General features: G+C 49.0%; 1 protein-coding gene across 1 annotated transcript in view; it reads left to right on the top strand.

The window, feature by feature from the left end:
* Positions 1 to 21,950, top strand: part of DHRSX (dehydrogenase/reductase X-linked) — a 143,255-nt gene that overhangs the window by 87,587 nt on the left and 33,718 nt on the right. The window contains exon 4 of the mRNA XM_065914889.1: positions 19,020 to 19,121. Within this exon, the coding sequence (XP_065770961.1) occupies positions 19,020 to 19,121 (102 nt within the window). The remainder of the gene's footprint in view (positions 1 to 19,019; positions 19,122 to 21,950) is intronic.

The raw sequence follows: 21,950 nt of genomic DNA, 5'->3' as shown, positions 1-21,950 counted from the left end.
GAAAACCCAGTCTCTTTTTAATGCACAATCATTTGACCAGGATGTGGTTGCTAGATGTACGGGCCTTTAAAAATAATGTTTACAGTCTATAGTAGCTCTTTTTATTGCATATTTGAGTCCATATCACAGGACTTTTTCTGTTACACTGAATCTTTCCCTATTTTTCCATTCTTCTCTTCTGCAGTTCATTTCTTTGGGGATACCCATTATCTTGTTGGTTTTTTTTTTTTTTACCATTTGTTGAAAATTGAAGTATACTTAACTAGTGGGGCTTCCCTGCTGGCTCAGTTGGTAATGAATCTGCCTGCCAATGCAGGAGACCTGGGTTTGATCCCTGGGTTGGGAAGATTTCCTGGAGAAGGAAATAGCAACCTACTCCAGTATTCTTGTCTGGAGAATTCCATGCACAGAGGAGCCTGTTGGGCTACAGTCCATGGGGTCACAAAGAGTCAAACACAACTCAGCAACTTTCACTGTCTTATAGTCACCTTATGAGTATGTGAGTTAGTCACTCAGTCGTGTCCGGCTGTTTGAGACCCCGTGGACTGTAGCCCGCCAGGCTCCTCTGTCCATGGGATTCTCCAGGCAAGAGTACTGGAGTGGGTTGCTTTTTCCTTCTCCAGGGGATCTTCCCGACCCTGGTAAGATCGTCAGGAGCTGAATAAATGCGTTGTCATAGACAGGGCTTTCCTGGTGGCTCGGATGGTAAAGAATCTGCCTGCAATGCGGGAGACCTGGGTTCAGTCCCTGGGTTGGGAAGATCCCCTGGAGGAGGGCATGGCAACCCACTCCAGTATTCTCGCCTGGAGACGAATCCCCCCGGCAGACTGCAGTCCAGGGGGTCACAGAGAGTCGGGCACGACTGAGCCACTAAACACACTCAGGGCTGGGGGTGTTGCGGCAAAACGCAGAGCCTTTGAGGGTCCGCTGTGGTCTGCGTCACCGCGCCACCCATGGAGAAGTCATGATGATGACTTTCAGACGCCTGCGGGTTCTTCCTGGCCCAGCTCCACAGGACACGTGGTCTCGTCCACCTAAACCGTCGCTCACTTTAAAAAATAACTAATCTGGCTTCACAGGTCCTAACTGTAGCACGGAGGATCTGCAGTCTTTATTGCAGCTTGCAACCTCTCAGTTGCGGCCTCTGGGATCCAGTTTCCTGACCAGTGATCGAACCCACCCCCCCTCCACTGGGAGCTTGGAGTCTTAGCCTCTGGACCACCAGGGGAGTCCATTAGACCGTGGCTTATTATCGTCCACTTGCTGTGGGGGTCTGTCGAGGACCTGGAAAGCCAGTGCTGATCGTCAGCATCATTGCACAAACCCCTCCCGGTCCGTCTTGTAAAGCTGGAGCTTCACGCCTAGAGAATCTTGCGTGGCCATCACTTCCCTGCTTCTGAAGGAGGAGGGAGTTTCCCTGAGCCCAGGGAAACATCACATACGCGTTAAACATTCATGAGTGAAAGACATCAGCTGTGCTCCCGACCTTCATTAGACATTCATGCGGGGGAGTCACGCTGCAACTTCCAAGTGACGCTAAGGGTTTTCTTTCCAGCTCACTGAATGTCATTGAATGTCACTGTCTCCAAGTGAAGGCACAAGGACTCTGGACCCCAATGCCTGAGCATCTCACTGTCTGCTTTAAATTCTCTTAAAGCAGAGCATCTCCTTTGCCTGGGAAACCAGTGTGCTGCCAGGGAAACCTAGCTCTCCTCTTTGATTTGCCAAAAAAAGAAAGAAAAACATTAAAAAAAAAATTAAAAGGAAAATTTCCCTGGTGGTCCAGTGGTTAAGACTCTGTGCTTCCAATGCAGGTGGCGTGATTTCTATTCCTGGTCAGGAAACTTAAGATTCCACACGGCCCCCCCAGACAAAATAAATAAAATAAAACTCCTCTCAGAAAGAATACCGCCCTCCCCTCCCAGAATTTCTTAAAAATTGTGTTTCTAAAAAAACGTAACAGTAGATTTGGTGTGGCTCTTATGCGGCTTCCCAGGTTTCGCTAGTGGTAAAGAACCCACCTTCTAACGCAGGAGACTTAAGAGACACGGGTTCAATCCCTGTTCACTCCCTGGGTAGGGAACATGCCGTGGAGGAGGGCATGGCAACCCACTCCAGTATTCTTGCCTGGAGAATCCGACGGACAGAGGGGCCTGGTGGGCTGCAGTCCATGCGGTCACGAAGACTCAGACACGACTGAAGCGACTTAGCACGCATGCTTCTTATGCATGCAGTGAATTGAAGATAATTATATCCAATTACCTACAATTGAAAACCTCCTCGTCTCTGGGAACCAAATGATACTGCCTGTGCGTGAGTTTGTGTATGTGCATAAGGAAGGCTTCGTTTAACTGCGAGGCTACCCTTTGCTTTTGTGGGTTTGCACAGAAGGGGCTATGAGGTCTTCATGTCAGGAGATGTGCGTTTTGGTGGGCATGGTTTGCAGTGGGACCCTAGGTACCCAATAGCCAATTAATCTGTGGTTTAGTTTTTCAGTTGCTCGGTCGTGTCTGACTCTTTGCGACCCCATGGACTGCAGCCCGCCAGGCTCCTCTGTCCATGGGATTCTCCAGGCAAGAACACTGGAGTGGGTTGCCGTGCCCTTCTCCAGGGGATCTTCCAGACCCAGGGATCGAACCTGAGTCTCCTCTGCAGGCAGAGTCCCGCATTCCAGGTGGCTTCCTGACTGACTGAGCAGTGTGGGAAGCCCCAGCCTATTAATCTCATGCAGTTCAATTTAAGTGACTCTATTAGTACTGAACGCAGAAGAGTTATGAGGTCAGTAGATATTGTTGGAAACACTTGCCTTTAAAATGATGTATGGCACTCTTCCAGATAGTAAGAGCTCTGTGGCAATATGAGTTAGAAAACCCTACAAGTGTGCCTGCTAAGTCGCTTCAGTCGTGTCTGACTCTTTGCGATCCCATGGACTGTAGCCCACCAGGCTCCCCTGTCCATGGAATTCTCCAGGCAAGAATACTGGAGTGGGTTGCCATGCCATCCTCCAGGGGATCTTCCCGACCCAGGGATTGAAGCTGGGTCTCCTGCATTGCAGGTGGATTCTTTAGGGTCTGAGCCACCAGGGAAGCCCCTATTGAATAATCTTGCTAGAATTCGAAGGAAAAAACTCGAGGTATTTTTGCCACCATATGAATTTGAGAGTCTGATGATTTGCGGCTGGACTGGGGTGGGCTGTTTCCAGGGGTTGGTCACGTCCCAGAAAGGAGAAGCCGGAGGCCAACAGAGTTTGTGTTTCATATTCACAGTGCGGCCACCTCTTCTCTGCTCACGTGCAAAGCTCCAAGTGTCTGGCGGGGTCTGTTTACCCGGAATCCTGGCTGACACACGGCAGGTTATCTGCCCACGCTATCGCCCAGCTGAGGTCTGATTTGGCCAGTTAGAAACCTAATTTTATAAGCTCTAGGAAAGTATCACTGTACACATTCTGGCCTGTCTCTTCCTGACACGTTTTCCAGAGCAATTTTTCCTTCGCGTCTTGGGTTTCTCATGACTTACTCACTCCCTGGGGCCTCGAGTTAGCTGTTCACTCCATCTGTCTGTTCTTTTCCTCTCTGTCCTTCTGCAACGCCTTTCTCTCCTCTCTGAGGGGTCCCTCGCCCTCCTATGTAATGAAACAGGACTTGCAGCATGAGTGAAGTTGTTGTTCGGTCGCTCAGTCATGTCTGAGTCTTTGCGACCCCATGAACCGCAGCACGCCAGGCTTCCCTGTCCTTCACCAACTCTTGGAATTTGTTGACACTCGTGTCCATTGAGTCGGTGATGCCATCCAACCATCTCATCCTCTCTCGTCCCCTTCTCCTCCTGCCTTCAGTCTTTGCCAGCATCAGGGTCTTTTCCAGTGACTTGACTCTTTGCATCAAGGATTGGAGCTTCAGCTTCAGCATCAGTCCTTGCAATGAATTTGTTCAGGGTTGATTTCCTTTAGCATTGACTGGTTGGATCTCATTGCAGTTCAAGGGGCTCTCCAGAGCTTCTCCAACACCACAGTTCAAAAGCATCAATTCTTTGGTGCTCGGCTTTCTTCACAGTCCAACTCTCATATCCATGCAAGACTACTGCAAGAAGCATAGCTTTGACTACATGGACCTTTGTCATATGAATGAAGTGGTTACTGGGTATTTGGCATGCACTGGACGTGATGCTGAGAAGTTGCATGACTTATCCATACAACATCCCGACGGTAGGCGTGATTCTAAGCTCCATCTCACAGATGAGAAAACCAAGGCTTTCTGAGACGAAGGGTTCTGGCCACTTAAGGCAGAGGCGTGGACTGCAATTCCACTTCTGGCCATCTCTCAAGCCTCTCCTCCCATCAGCTGTTCCCCGTTCTGTTGCCCGTCATCAGCTTGAGGTCCTGTGGGCTCAGCAGTTCTGGCACCCGGGCTGAGTTGCTCCGCAGCCTGTGGGATCTTCCCGGACCAGGGATGGAGCCCTTGTCCCCTGCACTGGCAGACGGATTCTTATCCACTGGGCCACCAGGCAAGTCCCTGTTACTCGTTCATGTTTTGTTTCATTTTTGGCCGCAAGGTGTGTAGGATCTTAACTCCCTGGTCAGGGATGGAACCCACACCCCCCTGCATTGGAAGGCAAAGTCCTAGCCACTGGGCTGGCAGGGAAGTCCCCCCCAACCCCGGAGAGATTTAGAACGCCCCGGACTATGTCCCTTCCTCCTTCCTCCAGGTGACACCCAAGCTTTCCATATCTCCTTTCTGGTTGACCTCCTGATCAGCGCTTCAGGAATCAAAACGGCACCCTCTTCGCCCGCTGTGTAGACGCTGCCTCTTGCCCTTGGGTTTGCTCTGCCTTTCCTGTCTGTTTCGATTGGGTGTGTCGCTGGCATCGACAAGCGCGTTCTCTCTGTGATGGCAAACCATGAGCTGGTCGACGTGTGGTCCGTAGGTTACTAAGGACATTTTTTAAAAATTATTTTTATCTGCTTAATTGGGGGTAGATTTGCCATGTTGTGTTAATTTCTGGTGTACAACAAAGCGATTCCGTCGTACATATATATACATATATACACAATGTTTTTCACGTTCTTTTCCATTATGATTTATCTCAGGTTATTGAGTATCCTTCCCTGGGCAGTGCAGGAGTCTCTTGTGTTTATCTACTCTGTATATAATAGTGTGCCTCTGATAACCCCAAACTCCCCATCCATCCCTCCTCCGCCCCTCCATCTCCTTTTTGGCAGCCACAAGTCTGTTCTGTGTGACTATGACTCTCTTTCTGTTTCATAAATAACGTTCATTTGTGTCATAGTGCAGATCCCATATTTAAATATCCATGTGTAAATTATCACGTGATATTTATCTGCATATACACACCACATATAAATTATAAGATGATACTTGTCTTTCTCTGTCGCGTTTACTTTAGCACAATCATCTCTAGGTCCTTCCATGTAGCTGCAGATGGCACGGGTTCGTCCTTTTTCATGGCTGTGTAGTATTCCATCACCTACGTGTTACCATACCTTCTTTATCCATTCATGTGACCAAGGACATTTTTTATGAGGTGAATCTGAAGCATTTGCTTAGTGTGTTACATAAGAGTGGCATCCCAGGAACACCCACAAACTAAAAGAAACTTCCTTGGGGGGGGTGTCTAGGATTTGAAGGTCATGTTAATGTCACTAAACTATGAAGAATTACTATGAAGAGTTACTAAACTATGAAAGTTAGCTATGAAGAATTGGTGTCACTGCACTCTCTTTATATAACAAGAGGATGATGGTGTCAAATGATTGGCACATGACAGGTTTCTTTTCAATGATCCAAAGAGTAGCCAGGACACTCAAAGCCAGCCAGGTGGAGTATTCTTTATTCACTATGTCGTGTCCAAATCTTTGCGACCCCGTTGACTGTGGCTCGCCAGAATCCTCTCTCTATGGGATCCCCCAGTCAAGAATACTGGAGTGGGCTGCCATTTCCTTCTTCAGGGGATCTTCCCTACCCAGGAATCAAACCCATGTCTCCTGCTTTGGAGGCAGATTCTTTACCATCTGAGCCACCGGGGAAGCCAGTAAGAGTACTGAAGTGGGTTTCCACGTCCTTCTCCAGGGGATCTTCCCCACCTAGGGATTGAATATGTGTCTCTTGCGTTGACAGGCGGATTCTTTACCACACAGCCACCAGGGAAGCTCAAAGTATCGGGTCCGCCGAAAAGTTAACTCCAGTGACATCTTACGGAAAACCCCAAACGAACTTCTCGGCCAACCCAGCGGTCTTCCAAAGGTAGCGGGCCGCGTCTGTGTATCTCCCCGTCCATCCTGGTAGCAGACGGTGACCCTGGCAAGCCGAGTGGGGCACCCACGTCCTGAATCCCCAGCCGGTGGTCTGAGCTGGACTCCACAGGCCTCACTGTCCCCGCCGCTGTCTTGCTGGCCGTGGGCTCGTCTTTTGAGCCTCACGTCTGCCTGAGCGCTGCCGGCAGGCGGAGCGGGGTGGAAACCAAAATGGCGCTTGGGACGAGAGACCGAAAGGCATCATGGGAGCTGGAGTCCATCGCCGGTCCGGCGGTGAATTTTCTTCCGGATGGCCCACTGTCCTGAGTGTGAACCTGTGGTCCTCGGAGGGGCTCATTGACTGTCCTGCGGTATCCGAGCCTGCCCGAGGTGCCTCTGAGGGACCCCCACGTGGTACCCGGGCCCCAGGGCCTTGCGCAAGTCCTGCCCTAGACACGGGGCCCCAGGAAAATCCGGCAGCAGCTTCCCCTGATGGCTCAGCGGGTAAAGAATCCGCTTGCCAACGCAGGAGGCGTGGGTTCGATCCCCGGGCCGGGAAGATCCCCGGCAGGAGGGCATGGCAACCCACTCCAGCATCCTTGTCTGGAGAATCCCGTGGACAGAGGAGCCTGGCGGGCTACAGTCCACGGGGTCGCAAGACTCAGACACGACTGAGCAATTAAAGCTTGCACTTTCACTTTGGCTTTTTAAGCTGTTGCAAACGTTTTTTGCGCTCGCCTTCTTTGTAGACATATGCTGTCATTTCTCTTAGTAAATGGAATGGAAAAAAGATACATATATATATATATTTAATTATTTGGCTGCACCGGATCACCAAGTTTCTACGGGTTGTTTTTTACCTGTGGCATGGAAGATGTTTAGCTGTAGTATGTGGGATGTAGTTCCTTGACCAAGGATCGAACTTGGGTCCCTTGCATTGGGAGCTCAGAGTTTTAGCCACTGGACCACCGAGAAATTCCCTGAAAAATCCATCTTGATAGGATTTCTTCATCCTGAAGCCCTTTCAAACATGATTTCCTAGGGTCGTGACTGCAGGAGACAGGAGGCGATGTTTAGCCTGATGTCCAATTTTATTTTATTTTTTTCTTTTTTCCAAGTGCGCACGGGAGCATTTACAGGGTGGATGGATGTGGCGACATTTCCTTAGAGAGGCAGCCCCCCGTAGACCCTGCATGGATCATCGTTAGGTTGGAATTGCAGGCAGGCGCAGAGGCGGGCTCTAAGGAAAAATAGGATGAATGGAAGGAGCTGTCAGTGACCCGTGGGCGCACGGCAGGGTTGCAGGAGAGACCCGAGCCCCCGGCGGGATCAAAGGCGGCCAGTGGATGGTCAGCTCTGCGTGGGGTTCGGCACACACGTGGTTACTTAACCCTGTGGCTGGGACCCGTCTAAACACAACGTGGATGGCTTCAGGGTCGTGTCTGGTGAACTCGCCATGACAGCCTGGAGACCCGGCTTGCTCCCAGCCTTGTGTTCGAGGCGTGGCTGCAGTCTGGGGAGAGGGGTTGCCAGGAGGTCTGTCCTCACGTCAGACTAACCAAAGCGCTTCTAGAAAGAAGCGGCGTGAGTCTGGCACGGCCCTGCTGCTCAGCAGAGAGCTTCATTGGTCGTTGTTCGGAGTGGCTCAGTCATGTCTGACTCTCTGTGACCCCATGGACTGCAGCACGCCACGCCTCCCTGTCCATCACCAACTCCTGGACTTGACTGAAACTCATGTTCATCGAGTCGGTGATGCCATCTCATCCTCTGTCGTCCCCGTCTCCTCCTGCCCTCAATCTTTCCCAGCATCAGGGTCTTTTCCAATGAGTCAACTCTTCGTATGAGGTGGCCAAAATATTGGCGTTTCACCTTCAGCATCAGTCCTTCCAATGAACACCCCGGACTGATCTACTTTAGGATGGACTGATTGGATCTCCTTGCAGTCCGAGGGACAATCAAGAGTCTTCTCCAACACCACAGATCAAAAGCATCAATTCTTTGGTGTTTAGCTTTCTTTTAGTCCAGCTCTCACATCCATACCTGACTACTGGAAAAACCATAGCTTTGACTTCACGGATAAGTAATGACAATTCGCATTTAGCACCAAGAAATTTCTAGATGCCTTTCTAGAGTGGGTGGCCTAGAGATTGAACCTCCTACTCCCTGCATCGGAAGGTCCAGTCCTAACTGGTGGATTCCCAGGGAAGTCTGACGAGAACATTTTTTTCCAGGGTACTGCGTGATGTTGGTTCCATCTGAGAAGAAGAAAGGAATAAGGCGACCTCTTTTTCTTTTTTCTTTTTGGTTCTTTTGTTGGTCTGGGGTAAGATGGTAGCTCCATCTTCGAGGTGTGTTTCACTAGATGAATACTTGAAACGGAAATTCAAAACAAAGGATGGCCAGTACCTCACGGGGCAAGAAATGCAGAAATCCGAGAGGTTTTGGTGGAGTTTTCTGCCAGTAGGAGAAATCTGCCCAAGGGAGGAACAAGACGGCAGAAACTAGGTCTCCCTCCATGGACGCATCAGGGATACGCCTTCAGACACACAGATGCTTGCAGAACAGCAGCTCAGAGCTGACGGGAGTCCCTGACGCCTGCGCAGGGCACACAGACACACACAAAACTCTGGAGGATGGAGGAACAAGGAGGGGAGAAACAAGAGTGTCAGTAGGACTGGACCTGCCCTTGGCGGGTGGGGGAACCAAAGCGGGGGTCCGACTGCAGCACGCCAGGCCTCCCTGTCCATCGCCATCTCCCGGAGCTTACTGACACTCATGTCTGTTGAGTCAGTGATGCCATCCAACCATCTCAGCTCTGTTTTCGCTTTTCAGGTACTCATAAGTTTGGAACTTCCCTGGTGGTTCAGTGGTTAAGACTTCTTGCTCCCAGTGCAGACGACATGTATTTGATCCCCACTGGTTGGAGAAATAAGCTCCCACACCCTTCAAGGCCAAAAAAAGAAATTCATTACTCTAACAAAATAATCTATATCTTTTAGTTTTCCAAGTGTTGGTGGTGGCTGTTATTGTCTGAGTCAACAAAGTCGTGTCTAAGTCGTGTCTGACTCTTTGAGTCCCCGTGGACGGTAGCCCGCCACGCTCCTCTGTCCGTGGGATTCTCCAGGCAGGAATACTGGAATGGGTTGCCATTTCCTCCTCCCTCTTCCCGACGCAGGGATCGAACCCAGGGGACCCCAGCGTCTTCTGACTTGGCAGGCAGATCGTTTACCATCTGAGCCACCTGGGAAGTGTTTGTGACTCAGTCCTAAGAAAGGGTTCGATCTCACTGATGCATTGTCTTATATGTGCCTTAATCTCCCAGGAGAAGAAAGCAGGGGTTCCATTAGTCAGCACGCTTGGATGACAGGACTGTAGTCAGAAGCGTCGCAGGAAAACACACATATCAAGCCAGGTTTCTGGTTCCACGCGGAGGCCTTATTTACTGAACAATTTATGGGTCACTGTATATCCACATTTTTCTGTCATCTGTGGGCATGTCTCTGTGGTGCCATGCAGATGGAAACTGTCTCTTGAAACAACAACAACAACAAAAAAAAAACAGTGAGGGCAATGAAAGACGTGTGCAAGACAATTGTCTGCCTAAAAGAAAAAAGTCCACAGTTCAAATATTGTTAATTATCCTCCAATTAAAATAGTTAATTAAAGGGCATCCCTGGTGGCTCAGCTGGTAAAGAATCCACCTGCAATGCGGGAGAACTGGGTCCAATCCCTGGGTTTGGAAAATTTCCCTGGAGAAGGGAAAGGCTACCCACTCCAGTATTCTGGCCTGGAGAATTCCGTGGACGGTGGGGTCTCAAAGAGCCAGACACTTTTTTTTTTTAAGTCCGCTGTCGGGCAGAACCGCAGACATCCAGAGAAAATGAAAGCACATTTTCCCATCTTGATGCTGCTTGTTCTTTCGGGAGGTTTAACAGCCTTGATGAACAGGTTCTGCCAAATCCGTAATGTGTTCTTTACGACCGCGGGAGGGAAATGGTGCAGAAAATCACTGTGACATCCCCAGGAAGATAGGAGTCATTGCCGAGAGGACGCTGAGACCTCGGTCGTGACTGCAGCTTCAGGCTCTGCCCACGGAGGCGGGGGGAGGCGTGCGCTGAGGACTGGGGCGCAGGGGGGTTTGGAGCCCGAGAAAGCGGGGGCGTTCCCTTCATTCTCTCCACGAGACACATACTGGCTGAAGAGACAAGCACCGTGGTCACCTCCTTCAAGAAATGGTCTTGTTGTTCAGTCACTCAGTCGTGTCCGGCTCTTTCTGACCCCGTGGACCGCAGCACGCCAGGCCTCCCTGTTCATCACCAACTCCCTGAGCTTGCTCAAACTCATGTCCATCGAGTCGGTGATGCCATCCGACCAGCTCATCCTCGGTCGTCCCCTTCTCCTCCTGCCTTCTGTCTTGGCCAACATCAGGGTCTTTTCCCACCAGACCTATGCTTTTGATGAGTATAAATGCAAAAATTCTCAACCAGATACCAGCACACTGAATCAAGAGCACATCAAAAAGATGGTGCACCACCGCCGTGCCAGATTCATGCCAGAGTCACAGAGACGCTCCAACGTGTGGAAGCCAATCAGATTGTCAGTTAAAAAGAGTACAGTCACCCCTTGAAAGCAGAGAGGTATTTTATTGTGTGGGCATGGTGAGGACTCGGAGCCGGGGGGACAGCATCTCTGTAGCTCTGAGAAAACTGCTCCAAGGAGGTGGGAGGGGGAGTCAGGCTGTATGCAAGTTTGCAACAAATGGAGCAGGCGGTCTGAACGTCAAAGATCAGGTATCAAGGGAAGGAATTGAGCATTCTCTGTATGGGAGGATGCAAGCCTCTGGGCTCACTGAATTCACTCCTTTCATATGCACCTCGGTTGTCTGGGGTCAAACTTATTTCCTTGTTCACCTTAAGGAGAAATTGATGTCTGATTCGTGCGTCCTCCCGGCCCTCAGCAGTCACTGTCGGGGGAGGTAGCATCTTCTGGATCACAGCTTTGGGAGCCCTCCTTCACATCTGGAGGCCAGACCTCACTCCTGATAGCTTTGACATTTCTTGTTTGTTGATATGGCCGGAGACATTTTCATTTAACGACATCCACAGAAGAAAAGAGGAAAGTCACAGGACCATCTCAAAAATAATAATAATTTCTTTTTTTACTAGTTTATTTGATAAAACAAAAAGATGAGAGAACAGATATAAAACACTGGCACCCTCCTCCACAATCGCCGTCATCAAAATGTGAGCAGATGAAAAGATTTCTTCTGTATTAAAAAGAATCCAAACCCAGGGGGTTTCTGTTTGCAGTAGAAACACAATAATGACACATTTCCCTGTCCTGTCTCCTGTCTCATTTCTTCCCTGTCTCCCTTCCTTGCTTCCTTTTTTTTTGAAAAGAAATATTCTTTAAAATAGAATGGACCAGCTTCACTGGTGGTCCAGTTGTTAAGAATCTGTGCTTCCACTGCAGACGCATGGGTTTGATCATTGTCAGATAACTCAACTTGTGCGGCGTGGCCAAAATACAACGTTATATTAAAAAAAAAAAAAAGAACAGAACAACAGCATTGTAAATCGACTATACCCCAATAAAAATTAAAAGAAAAATAAAAAAGAACGGTGAGTCACCCATCCCTTGGGTGTCTCCTGGTAGTGGACGGGAAAGTGTAACCGGAAGTAAAATTAACCAAAAGCCTTCCTGTTCTTGGGTAATGTAAGAAAGCGTGACAGCCTTTTATTGAGTCAATTCCAACTGCGCTTTTTAGGAGATTCGCCCGAGAACTTTCTAAAAGTCCAACCGAGGTGGAGCACAGACCTGTTTATGAAGGCACAGAGTTCTACCTCTTTGCGTGATACCCAAAGAATGTTTTATAAACGCTGAGCTATTTAGAGGGCTTTGTTACAGTCTTTTCCTGTGTCGGTTGTCAGAGCGTGTTGAGTGGAGTTTCCTGTGCTATATAGTAAGTCCTTGGTGGTTATCTAATATATGTTTATTTTAGAGGATGATATATATATATATTAGTGTGTTCATGGGGTTCTTGAATGAAGCCAGGAGGAGAAGGGGGCGACAGAGGATGAGATGGTTGGATGGCATCACTGACTCAATGGGCATGAGTTTGAGCAGGCTCCGGGAGTTGGTGATGGGCAGGGAGGCCTGGCGTGCTGTGGTCCAGGAGGTCACAAACAGTCCGATGTGACTGAGCGACTAGGCAAGAATATTAGTGGGCACGTGTACATCCCAAAGTCTTAGTTTATTCCATCTTCACTTTGCCCTTTGTTAAGCATAAGTTCACTTATATATTTAAAAAAAAAACAGATTCCACATATAGGCAATATCATGTGGTATTTGTCTTTCTCTGTCTGTCTTTGTTACTGTGATCATCTCTGGGTCCGTCTATGTGGCAGCAACTGGGATTATTTCGCTCTTTTTTTATGGCTGCGTAATATTCCATCACTGGCTTCCCAGGTGGCTCAGTGATAAAGGGTCTGCCTGCCCATGCAAGAGATGCAGGTTGGATCCCTGGGTTGAGCAGATCCCCTGGGAGTATGAAATGGCAACCCACTCCAGTATTCTGGCCTGGAGAATCCCATGAATAGGATAGCCTGGCGGGGCTACAGTCCATGGGGTCACAAAAGTCAGACACAGCTTACTGAGTAGACGGAGAAGGAGGTGGCAACCCACTCCAGTATTCTTTCCTGGAAAATCCCATGGATGGAGGAGCCTAGTGGGCTGCAGGCCATGCGGTTGCTAAGAGTCAGACACGATTGAGCAACTTCACTTTCACTTTTCACTTTCATGCATTGAAGGCAATGGCAACCCACTCCAGTGCTCTTCCCTGGAGAATCCCAGGGACGGGGAGCCTGGTGGGCTGCCGTCTATGGGGTCGCACAGAGTCGGACACGACTGAAGCGACTTAGCAGCAGCAGCAGTGAGTAAGCAGTAGCAATATTCCATTTTCTTTATATACCACATCTTCTGTATGCATTCATCTGACGATGGGTTGTTTCCACATCTTGGCTATTGTGAGCAGAGCTGTGATGAGCTTTGGGGTGCACTTTCCCTTTTTCGCTTTCTTTGGATAAACACCCAGGAGTGGGATTGCCGGGTCCTTCCGGTAACTCTGTTTTTCGCTTCTTACGCAGCCTCCATTCTGTTCTCCGGAGTGGCTGCAGCCCTGTGTTTTCCCACCCGCAGTGTAGGAGGCTTCCCTTCTCTCCACCCCTCTTCCCGCGTTTGATCTGCGTTACCTTTCTGAGCCCAGCCGTTCTGACAGGTGCCAGGTGATACGTCACGGCAGTTACAGGTGCATTTCTCCTGCGATTCCTTATGCAAGCTCTCACCGGGGTGGACGCTGGGGCGTGCTGGCTTCATCTGGGTGTTGTCGTCCGTACACAGTGGGGGGACACATTAAACCTACGCTGATTCGGGGCTCTGATCATCTGGGCTAGGCAGAAGCTTCTTTGCGCCCTGCCCTGTTGATGGAAGAAGTAAATAAGATCCCCAGGAGAGCCATTTACCTCCTGGGAGTAGGAATTGCTTTTAAAGCACTTTTAAAAATCACTGTTTCCAAGCACGACTCTGATTGCCTTCTCACCGGCTGGCTTCTGAGTCAGTCCAACGTCACTCTTTTGTCTTTCCTTGTGAAGTGCTTTGGGGACATCTGTTACGTGTCTTGGGGGTCCGTTAGGGTCCGTCGAGAATGTTCTCGTTTTAATTTCATCTTCCAAATAACACTTGGGCTCAGAAACATTTGAACGATCTGTAATCTGAGAGTGGCACAAATTTTAGCAACTTCTACCAAATTTTTTTTTTTAACCAATACTGTTGGCTTTTTTGGTGGTGGTGCTTGTTTATAGTCGATGAGTCATGTTTGACTCTCTGCAATCCCATGGACGGTAGCCCGCCAGGCTCCTCTGCCCATGGGGATTCTCCAGGCAAGAAGACTGGAGTGGGTTGCCATTTTGATGGTGGTGGTGGTTTTATGCTCGAGGTTCTAGGGCTTGAGCTTTACTGTGACGCCGTCCTGAGACGGCTCTGTGATGGTGGCGAGGATCTGGGAACCTTAAAGAAATGAACTTTCCGGGAGGTCGATGGGTGTGTCCTGACCACATTGCTCTGCAGTGAGGGGTCTGTGTAATGCTGAGGACCAGGTCTTTGCTTGATAAGGATAAGCTTGAGGCTCAGGTGTGCCCAGAGGGACGTTGTAGGAGAGGTTTTCCCAGGCGGCTCAGTGGTACAGAACCTGCCTGCCAATGCAGGAGACTCGGGAGACCCGCGTTCCATCCCTGGGTCCGGAAGATCCCCTGGAGGAGGGCATGGCGATCCACTCCAGGATTCTTGCCTGGAGAATCCCATGGACAGAGGAGCCTGGCGGGCTGCAGTCCATGGTGTCGCCAAGAGTGGGACATGCCTGAGCAGCTAACACATTCGCTTCCACATTTCACTGTTCTGTTTATCCCAGTGGAAACGTTTTCATTTGCCTTTTCATTCATGATTTTCTTTTTTCACCTGTAGTTATTAATGTGAACTCTCTGTTGCCATTCTGGTGTTATTTTTTGTTTTCTCATTCTCTTCCCACCCCCCCCCCCCATTTTAAAAGTTTTTATTGAATTTGTTACAATACTGCTTCTGTTTTTTGTTTTCATTTATTTTTTTGGTCGCAAGGCATATGGGATCTCGGCTCCCCAGGCAGGGATCGAACCTGCACTTCTTGCATCGGAAGGCAAAGTCTGAACCACTGACCAGCGGCGAAATCCTCTGATGCGATTTCTTGGCAGCTTTTTGTATCGGAAAGATGCACACGTCATAAAGAGAATCAGTTCAGTCCCTGGGTTCAAAGTCAGTCAATTTACAAGTGGGGTTGTCTGGTTTTTGAAAGTAGGAAAGGATTTGATAAAAGATCATCTGACACCCTCCCAGGCTTTTCTGAGTGTCTTTTCTTCATTAAATTTTTTCTATTTATCCCATATTCGTTGGTCTGATGAGTCCTAATTTGCTTGATTAGATCGTAACAGTCAGTCTTCTTCTCGATTAAAGTACTCATTTCCTTGAGATGTTCCCATTTTACTTGTAAATCGAGCGTATTATTCATTCGGCTAGAAGCACACACCTATCATTTTAAAATCTTCTTCCTATCATAGATTCGACCCTGTTTGTTAATTTGCATTCCCAGCCTTGTCAGATGTATTTTCCACAGTCTTCTCTGGGTCCTTGTTTTTTTTTTTGTCTGTCGATTCCTCAGATGCTCAAAGATGTCCACACTGTTCTCCTGGAACCATTTCGGGCTCTGCCCACCTCTTCTTGCGTTTCTAATCTAATGGGTTTTGACAAAGAGCCTCTGATGTAGGGTTACTAGAAATCTTCTGATGAAGAAATAGCAGCGGAGAATTCTGCTGCTTAACTTTAATTATCATGGCTTCAATATTTCTTTATTAATCTTTGTTGGGATGTCGTTGCTTCATGATGTCCTGCTAATTTCTGCTCTGCAGCAAGCTGAGTCAGCCATATGTATACATGGATCGTCCCTTTTATGCTTCACTTCCCATTAGGTCGTTACGGAGCATTCAGTCGAGTTCCCTGAGGGATCCAGTAGGTGCTCATTACTTGTCTGTTTCACACGGAGTATCAATAGTGTATCTGTCACAATCCGAATCTCGCAAATTCATCCCACTTCGACTCCCCACCTTGGTGTCAACACGAATGTTCTTTACGTCGATCATGCCTTCGCCTTGGCTGAACACCAGACCTACAGGTGACCATCCGCATCGTCCCGTTAACATTTTAGCCCCGAATCGCCTCCTCCTTGTCGCGAAAGGGCTAGCCCTGCCTGCTGTTTCCTTGTTTGCCTGCCGCTTTTCAGCCTTTTAAGTGTTAATCCCCGCCTGAAAAAACCCCGTTGTGAGCTTAGAGAAGAATCCTCCTGTTTCCCGCCGTCAACGTGGTCTCCCCGTGGGAGGCTACCATCTCGGTTTTGTATCATGACCAGCCTCTGGTCATTCAGTCTCACTCTTTTATCCCCTACCTGTTATGTGAATTTCCGGCTTTTTGCTACCCAGACAACTGGTATACCTCCTGTGTTCCGGTCACCTGCATGGCAGATGTTCTATTTCTTGTCCCCTCGGGGTGCCCTGAATATCCTCAGAGCGTTGCAGCCTTCATTTCTCTACAATCATGTAGCTAGACATGAAAGGGTAGGTTCATGGCGCCCCAGGTCAAGAGAAAAGTGTCACCTACGGGACATCCCTGGTGGGCCAGGGGTTAAGACTCTGAGCGTCCAATGCAGGCGGCTCGGGTTCAGTCCCTGGTGGGGGAGCCAGATTCCGCATGCCTGCAACTTAAAGATCCTGCATGCCGCAAGGAAGACCCACGGTAACCAAATAAACAATTGGAGAAGGAAATGGCAACCCCCTCTGGTATTCTTGCCTGGAAAATCCCACGGACAGAGGAGCCTGGTGGGCTACAGTCCGTGGGGTCGCAAAGAGTCGGACACGACTGAGCGACTTCACTTTCACTTTCAACCAAATAAATGAGAGGTGAAAATACTGTTTACCTGTCACCTGTTGCCTCCTCCTCCCCGCTAAGAGCCCTGCTGTGACAGTTACCCCAATCCCCTCTCACTGTGCTCATTTCTGGGGGTACGCAACCCCTAGCTGCGTGTTAGGTGAGCCCCTAGCACACGTGAGGGCCTTATCCTCTCAATGGTCAGTCCTGGTGCCCCTGCCTGATGGGAGGCAGGGGTCAGACCGTGTCCCCTGTCTTCTGTCCTCCCCTTCTCAAGGCTGGAGCTCTTGAAGCGTTCTGGTCTGCGGGGAGCAGTCTGCCCGCCGCAGCAGGAGGACTTGATTTAGGGGCGCATCTTACTCATTGGAAAAGACCCTGATGCTGGGAAAGGTTGAGGGTAGGAGGAAACAGGGACGACAGAGGACGAGGTGGTTGGGTGGCATCACCGACTCGATGGACGTGAGTTTGGGTGGGCTCTGGGAGCCGGTGATGGACCGGGAGGCCTGGCGTGCTTCGGTCCATGGGGTCGCAAAGAGTCGGACACGACTTCGCGATTAAACGACAAATCCCCTGTGCAGTATCACCCCCTCCTTCCAGTGAGAGGCAGGGGCAGCTCCTGAGTGGATGTGGAAACGGGTTCTGCCGCTGAGACTGGGCATAAGGAATTCACGGGCAGTCCAGTGGTTTCACTGCCAGGGCTCTCTGCTTCAATCCCTGGTCGAGGAGCTAAGATCTTGCAGCCTGTCTGGCACAGCTATAAAAGGGGGAAAAAAACAAACAGTGGGAAAAAAGAAAGCAAGATGCAGTGACTCGCTCACAAGGCAGTGCTCTCGACACGGAGCATCAGTCCCCGCGTTGCTTGTCAAATATGGTCCTTTTCGGGCTTCCCACCTGGCGCCCGGTAAAGAACCCACCTGCCAGTGCAGCAGACTCAGGAGACTCGAGTTCGATCCCTGGGTCGGGAAGATCCCCTGGAGGAGGACATGGCAACCCACTCCCGTATTCACGCCTGGAGAATCCCGTGGATGGAGGAGCCTGGCGGGCCGCAGTCCATGGGGTTGCAGAGAGTTGGATGGGACTAGAAGCTGAGTGTGTGGATCCACTGGTCCTTTTTTTTTTTTTTTACCATTGGTTCTAGTTATTAGCAATGGCGTGGGTTTTCCTCTTTTTTTTTTTTTCTTTTTTTTAAACATTCTTGGGTGTGATTCAGGGGGAAATTAGAACAGCGTGTTGGGAATTCCTCTGCAGATGGCACAGACTTCTAGAGCAGAAATGCCCAACTCCCTGCGGCAAAGCTCCGTCTTCCCCAATCTGCCACAACCTGCTGCCATTGAGAACAGAATCAAAAGAGAGAGAAAAAAAAATGCATTTAGGAGGCATGCAAGGGACTTCTGCTTGACAATGCGAGGGGTATGGGCTTCATCCCTGGTTGGGGAGGTGAGATCCCACGCCCCTCTTGGCTAAAAAGCCAAAGCATAAAGCAGAAACAGTATTGTAACAAAATCAATAAAGACTTTAAAAGATGGCCCACATTAAAAAAAAAAAAGATGTTAAAAAAAGAAACATGCAAAAGTGAAGTGCCTAATGTTGCTGTTTTTTTTTTTTTTTCTAAATCCCTGGGCTCAGCTGACATACAACCACTATTGATTTTTATTTATTTATTTTTTAATTTCTAAATGCATACAGTAAAGAGTCTGCCTGCCTGCAATGCAGGGGATGTCCTGCTCTTTGCGATCGTATGGACTGTAGCTCACCAGGCTTCCTCTGTCCATCGGGGATTCTCCAGGCAAGGATACTGCAGTGGGTTGCCATTCCCTCCTCCAGGGGATCTTCCCAACCCAGGCGTGGAACCGGGGGTCTCCTGGAGAATCCCCATGGACAGAGGAAGCCTGGTGAGCTGCAGTCCCCAGGGTCGCAAAGAGCAGGACACAACTGAACCACTGACACTCTGACTTTTCAAATGCATCCTCACTTTTCCAGCGTGTCTTCTGGCGGAGGGCTCACCCACAATCCGCAGGATGGTCACCGTGCTGAGTAACCGATCCTGGACCACGCCCACCCCTTACGCACACTCCCTTTGTTATTTTTTTTTAGGGAAACCATTGAAAACACACCCTCCCTTGTTCTCAGGGGTTGGGCGACCTGGTATACACAGTTTCCTCTGTCTGTACTCAAGAGTACCCTAACATGTCCCTTCTGAGTGAACGCTGATGGACTAGAGCGTGTGTGGTGGGTTGAAAGCTCACCTTGCTTCTTTGTCTTTCCGCAGTGGAATTTCTGTACTGCGACCTGGCGTCCATGAGGTCTATCCGGCAGTTTGTCCAGACGTTCAAGATGAAGAAACTCCCCCTCCACGTCCTGGTGAATAACGGTGAGTTATGCAAGTCTGTTCTATGCATCTGCATCTCCGTTTCTTGCCTGCAAATGGATTCATCAGTAACGTTTTTCTGGATTCCATATACGTGCATTAATGTATATTTGTTTTACCCTTTCAGACTTCTTTACTCTGTGTAACAGACCCTAGGTTTGTCCATATCACTACAGTTGAGTCAGTTTCATTGCTTTTCGTGACTGAGTGATATGTCCCCAATTCTTCACTCTGAATAAGAGCCTGATGATCTAGAGGGTTGAATGGCGTGGGGTGGGGGGAGGCTCAGGAGGGATGTATGTGTAATGATGTCTGATTCATGGTGTTTACAGAAAAAAAGCAACATCGTAAACTAATTTTCCTCCAAGTAAACAATAAATGTTTTTGCCAACAAAGGTCCATCTAGTCAAAGCTATGATTTTCCAAAAATAATGTATGGGTGTGAGAATTGGACCATCAAGAAAGCTGAGCACCTAAGAATTGATGCTTTTGAACTGTGGTGTTGGAGAAGACTCTTGAGAATCCCTTGGACTCCAAGGAGATCCAACCAGTCCATCCTAAAGGAAATCAGTCCTGGGTGTTCCTTGGAAGGACTGATGCTGAAGCTGAAACTCCATTACTTTGGCCACCTGATGCGAAGAACTGACTCATTTGAAAAGACCCTGATGTGGGAAAGATTGAGGGCAGGAGGAGAAGGGGGCGACAGAGGATGAGATGCTTGGATGTCATCACAGACTTGATGGATATGAGTTTAGACAAGCTCCGGGAGTTGGTGATGGACAGGGAGGCCTGGTGTGCTGCAGTCCATGGGGTCGCAAAGAGTCAGGAATGACGGAGCAAGTGAACTGAACTGAACTGAAACAATAAATTGAAAAAATAATGGTGACGTCTGGTGAACTCCGAGGTTAATTCAGGCACGGACAGGCGCTCTGGCAGTCTTTGGGGAAAGCGGCATTACCATGGAAATATAGTTTCAGCTATTGCCGAAGCTGTGTTCCACTGATGTGTTTGGCTTTCGCTATCGGGATAATCAGTTTTAGGGTGTTGCTTTGAAATGATGTTAAGTGTGCTCAGGGCTTCCCTGGTGCTCAGACGGTAAAGAATCCGCCTGCAATGCAGGAGACGTGGGTTCAATCCCTGGGTCGGGAAGATTCCCCTGGAGAAGGAAATGGCAACCCACTCCAGTGTTCTTGCCTGGAGAATCCCATGGACAGTTGTGTCTGACTCTTTGTGACCCCGTGGACTGCAGCCCACCCGGCTCCTCTGACCAGGGAATTCTCCAGGAAAGGATATTAGAATGCGTTGCCATTTCCTTCTCCTCTATGCCTGTGAGTCTGTTTCTATTTCATAACTAAGTTCAATTGTATCATTTCTTTTTAGACTCTGCATCAAAGTGATATCATGTGATATTTCTTATTCTCTGTCTGACTAACTTCACCCAGTATGACAATCTGGAGGTTCAATGGCATTCTTTTATCCTTTTTCATGGCTGAGTAATATTCCACTGTACATATGTACCACATCTTATTTATTTATTCCTCTGTCGATGGACATTTAGATCAAACCACAACTCTAAAGGAAACGATTACTGGGAATATTCTGAGTCAGTGGCTGCAAGCCCATTTCCTGACTCCACGAGTTCTCGAAGCAAGACCCTGTCCAGGGTACTGATGGTGTTTAGTAGAGTCCTCTGAGTTTAGCAAAGCTCTGTGCCGGGGAACGTCCTCTGGGATAGTAACTCCTCCTGGCAAGGTGATTGGTTCAAAGGAGCTGGATTCAGACTCCCTTAGTGGTCCAGTGGTTAACACTCCCCGCACCTCGCCAATGCTGAGGATGCAGGTTTGATCCCTGGTCTGGGGAAATTTCACATGCCCCGGAGCAACTATGCCCGTGTGCTACAGTTAATGAAGCCCTCACACCCTGGAGCCTGCGCTCGGCAACAGAGAGGCCACCACAGTGATAAGCCCGAGCTTATCCGTGTGCGACTAGGGAGTGGCCCCTGCTCGCTGCAGCTAGAGAAAGCCAAGCAGCAATAAAAGCCCTGTGCATCGAAAAATAAATAAATGAAATTTTGAAAAGAGTGGGGGGGGCTTGGGTTCCCAGGACCAACTCCTGGTAAACCACCCCAGGCATCAGCTCTCATGGAGAACACCCCAGTCGAGTCCCACGGAAAATGTTGTCCAATGGTCATGCACGGCTACCTAGTGGTCCTCGCTAGCTTTGCATTTTTTTATTTAATTAATTTTTTTATTGCCATTTTTGGTGGAGACCACTTTTCGAGTCTTTATCGAATTTGTTACAGTATTGCTTCTGCAGCATCTGTCAGAGGAAAGTTTCATGTTCTAAAGAAAGCAGTTATATTCTGTAGCTGTAAATTGTGTCAATAAAAGTGGTGAAGTGAAAGTCGCTCAGTCGTGTCCGACTCTTTGCGACCCCCATGGAGTATAATGTCTGTGGAATTCTCCAGGCCAGCATACTGGAGTGGGCAGCCTTTCCCTTCTCCAGGGGAATCTTCCCAACCAGGGATCAAACCCAGGGCTCCTGCATTGTAGGTGGATTCTTTACCAGCTGAGCCACAAGGGAAGCCCAAGAATATTGGAGTGGGTAGCCTTCCCCTTCTCCAGGGGACATTCCGAACCCAGGGATTGAACCCAGGTCTCCTGCATTGCAGGCAGATTCTTTACCAACTGAGCTATCAGAGAAGCCTGGACTATCAGGAAAGTCCCTAAAATTTATTGTTAAAGAGAACAATCAGGATTTTGCAGATTCGGCCTTCCAGTCGGGGAATATTTGTGCATGCGTTAGCATGACACAGATGGAACGAGACTGCCT

Source organism: Muntiacus reevesi, chromosome X (assembly GCF_963930625.1).
Source record: "Muntiacus reevesi chromosome X, mMunRee1.1, whole genome shotgun sequence".
In the NCBI taxonomy this organism is placed as follows: domain Eukaryota; kingdom Metazoa; phylum Chordata; class Mammalia; order Artiodactyla; family Cervidae; genus Muntiacus; species Muntiacus reevesi.
Note: the sequence above shows the minus strand (reverse complement) of the source record. Positions and strands in the feature narration are given on the sequence as shown.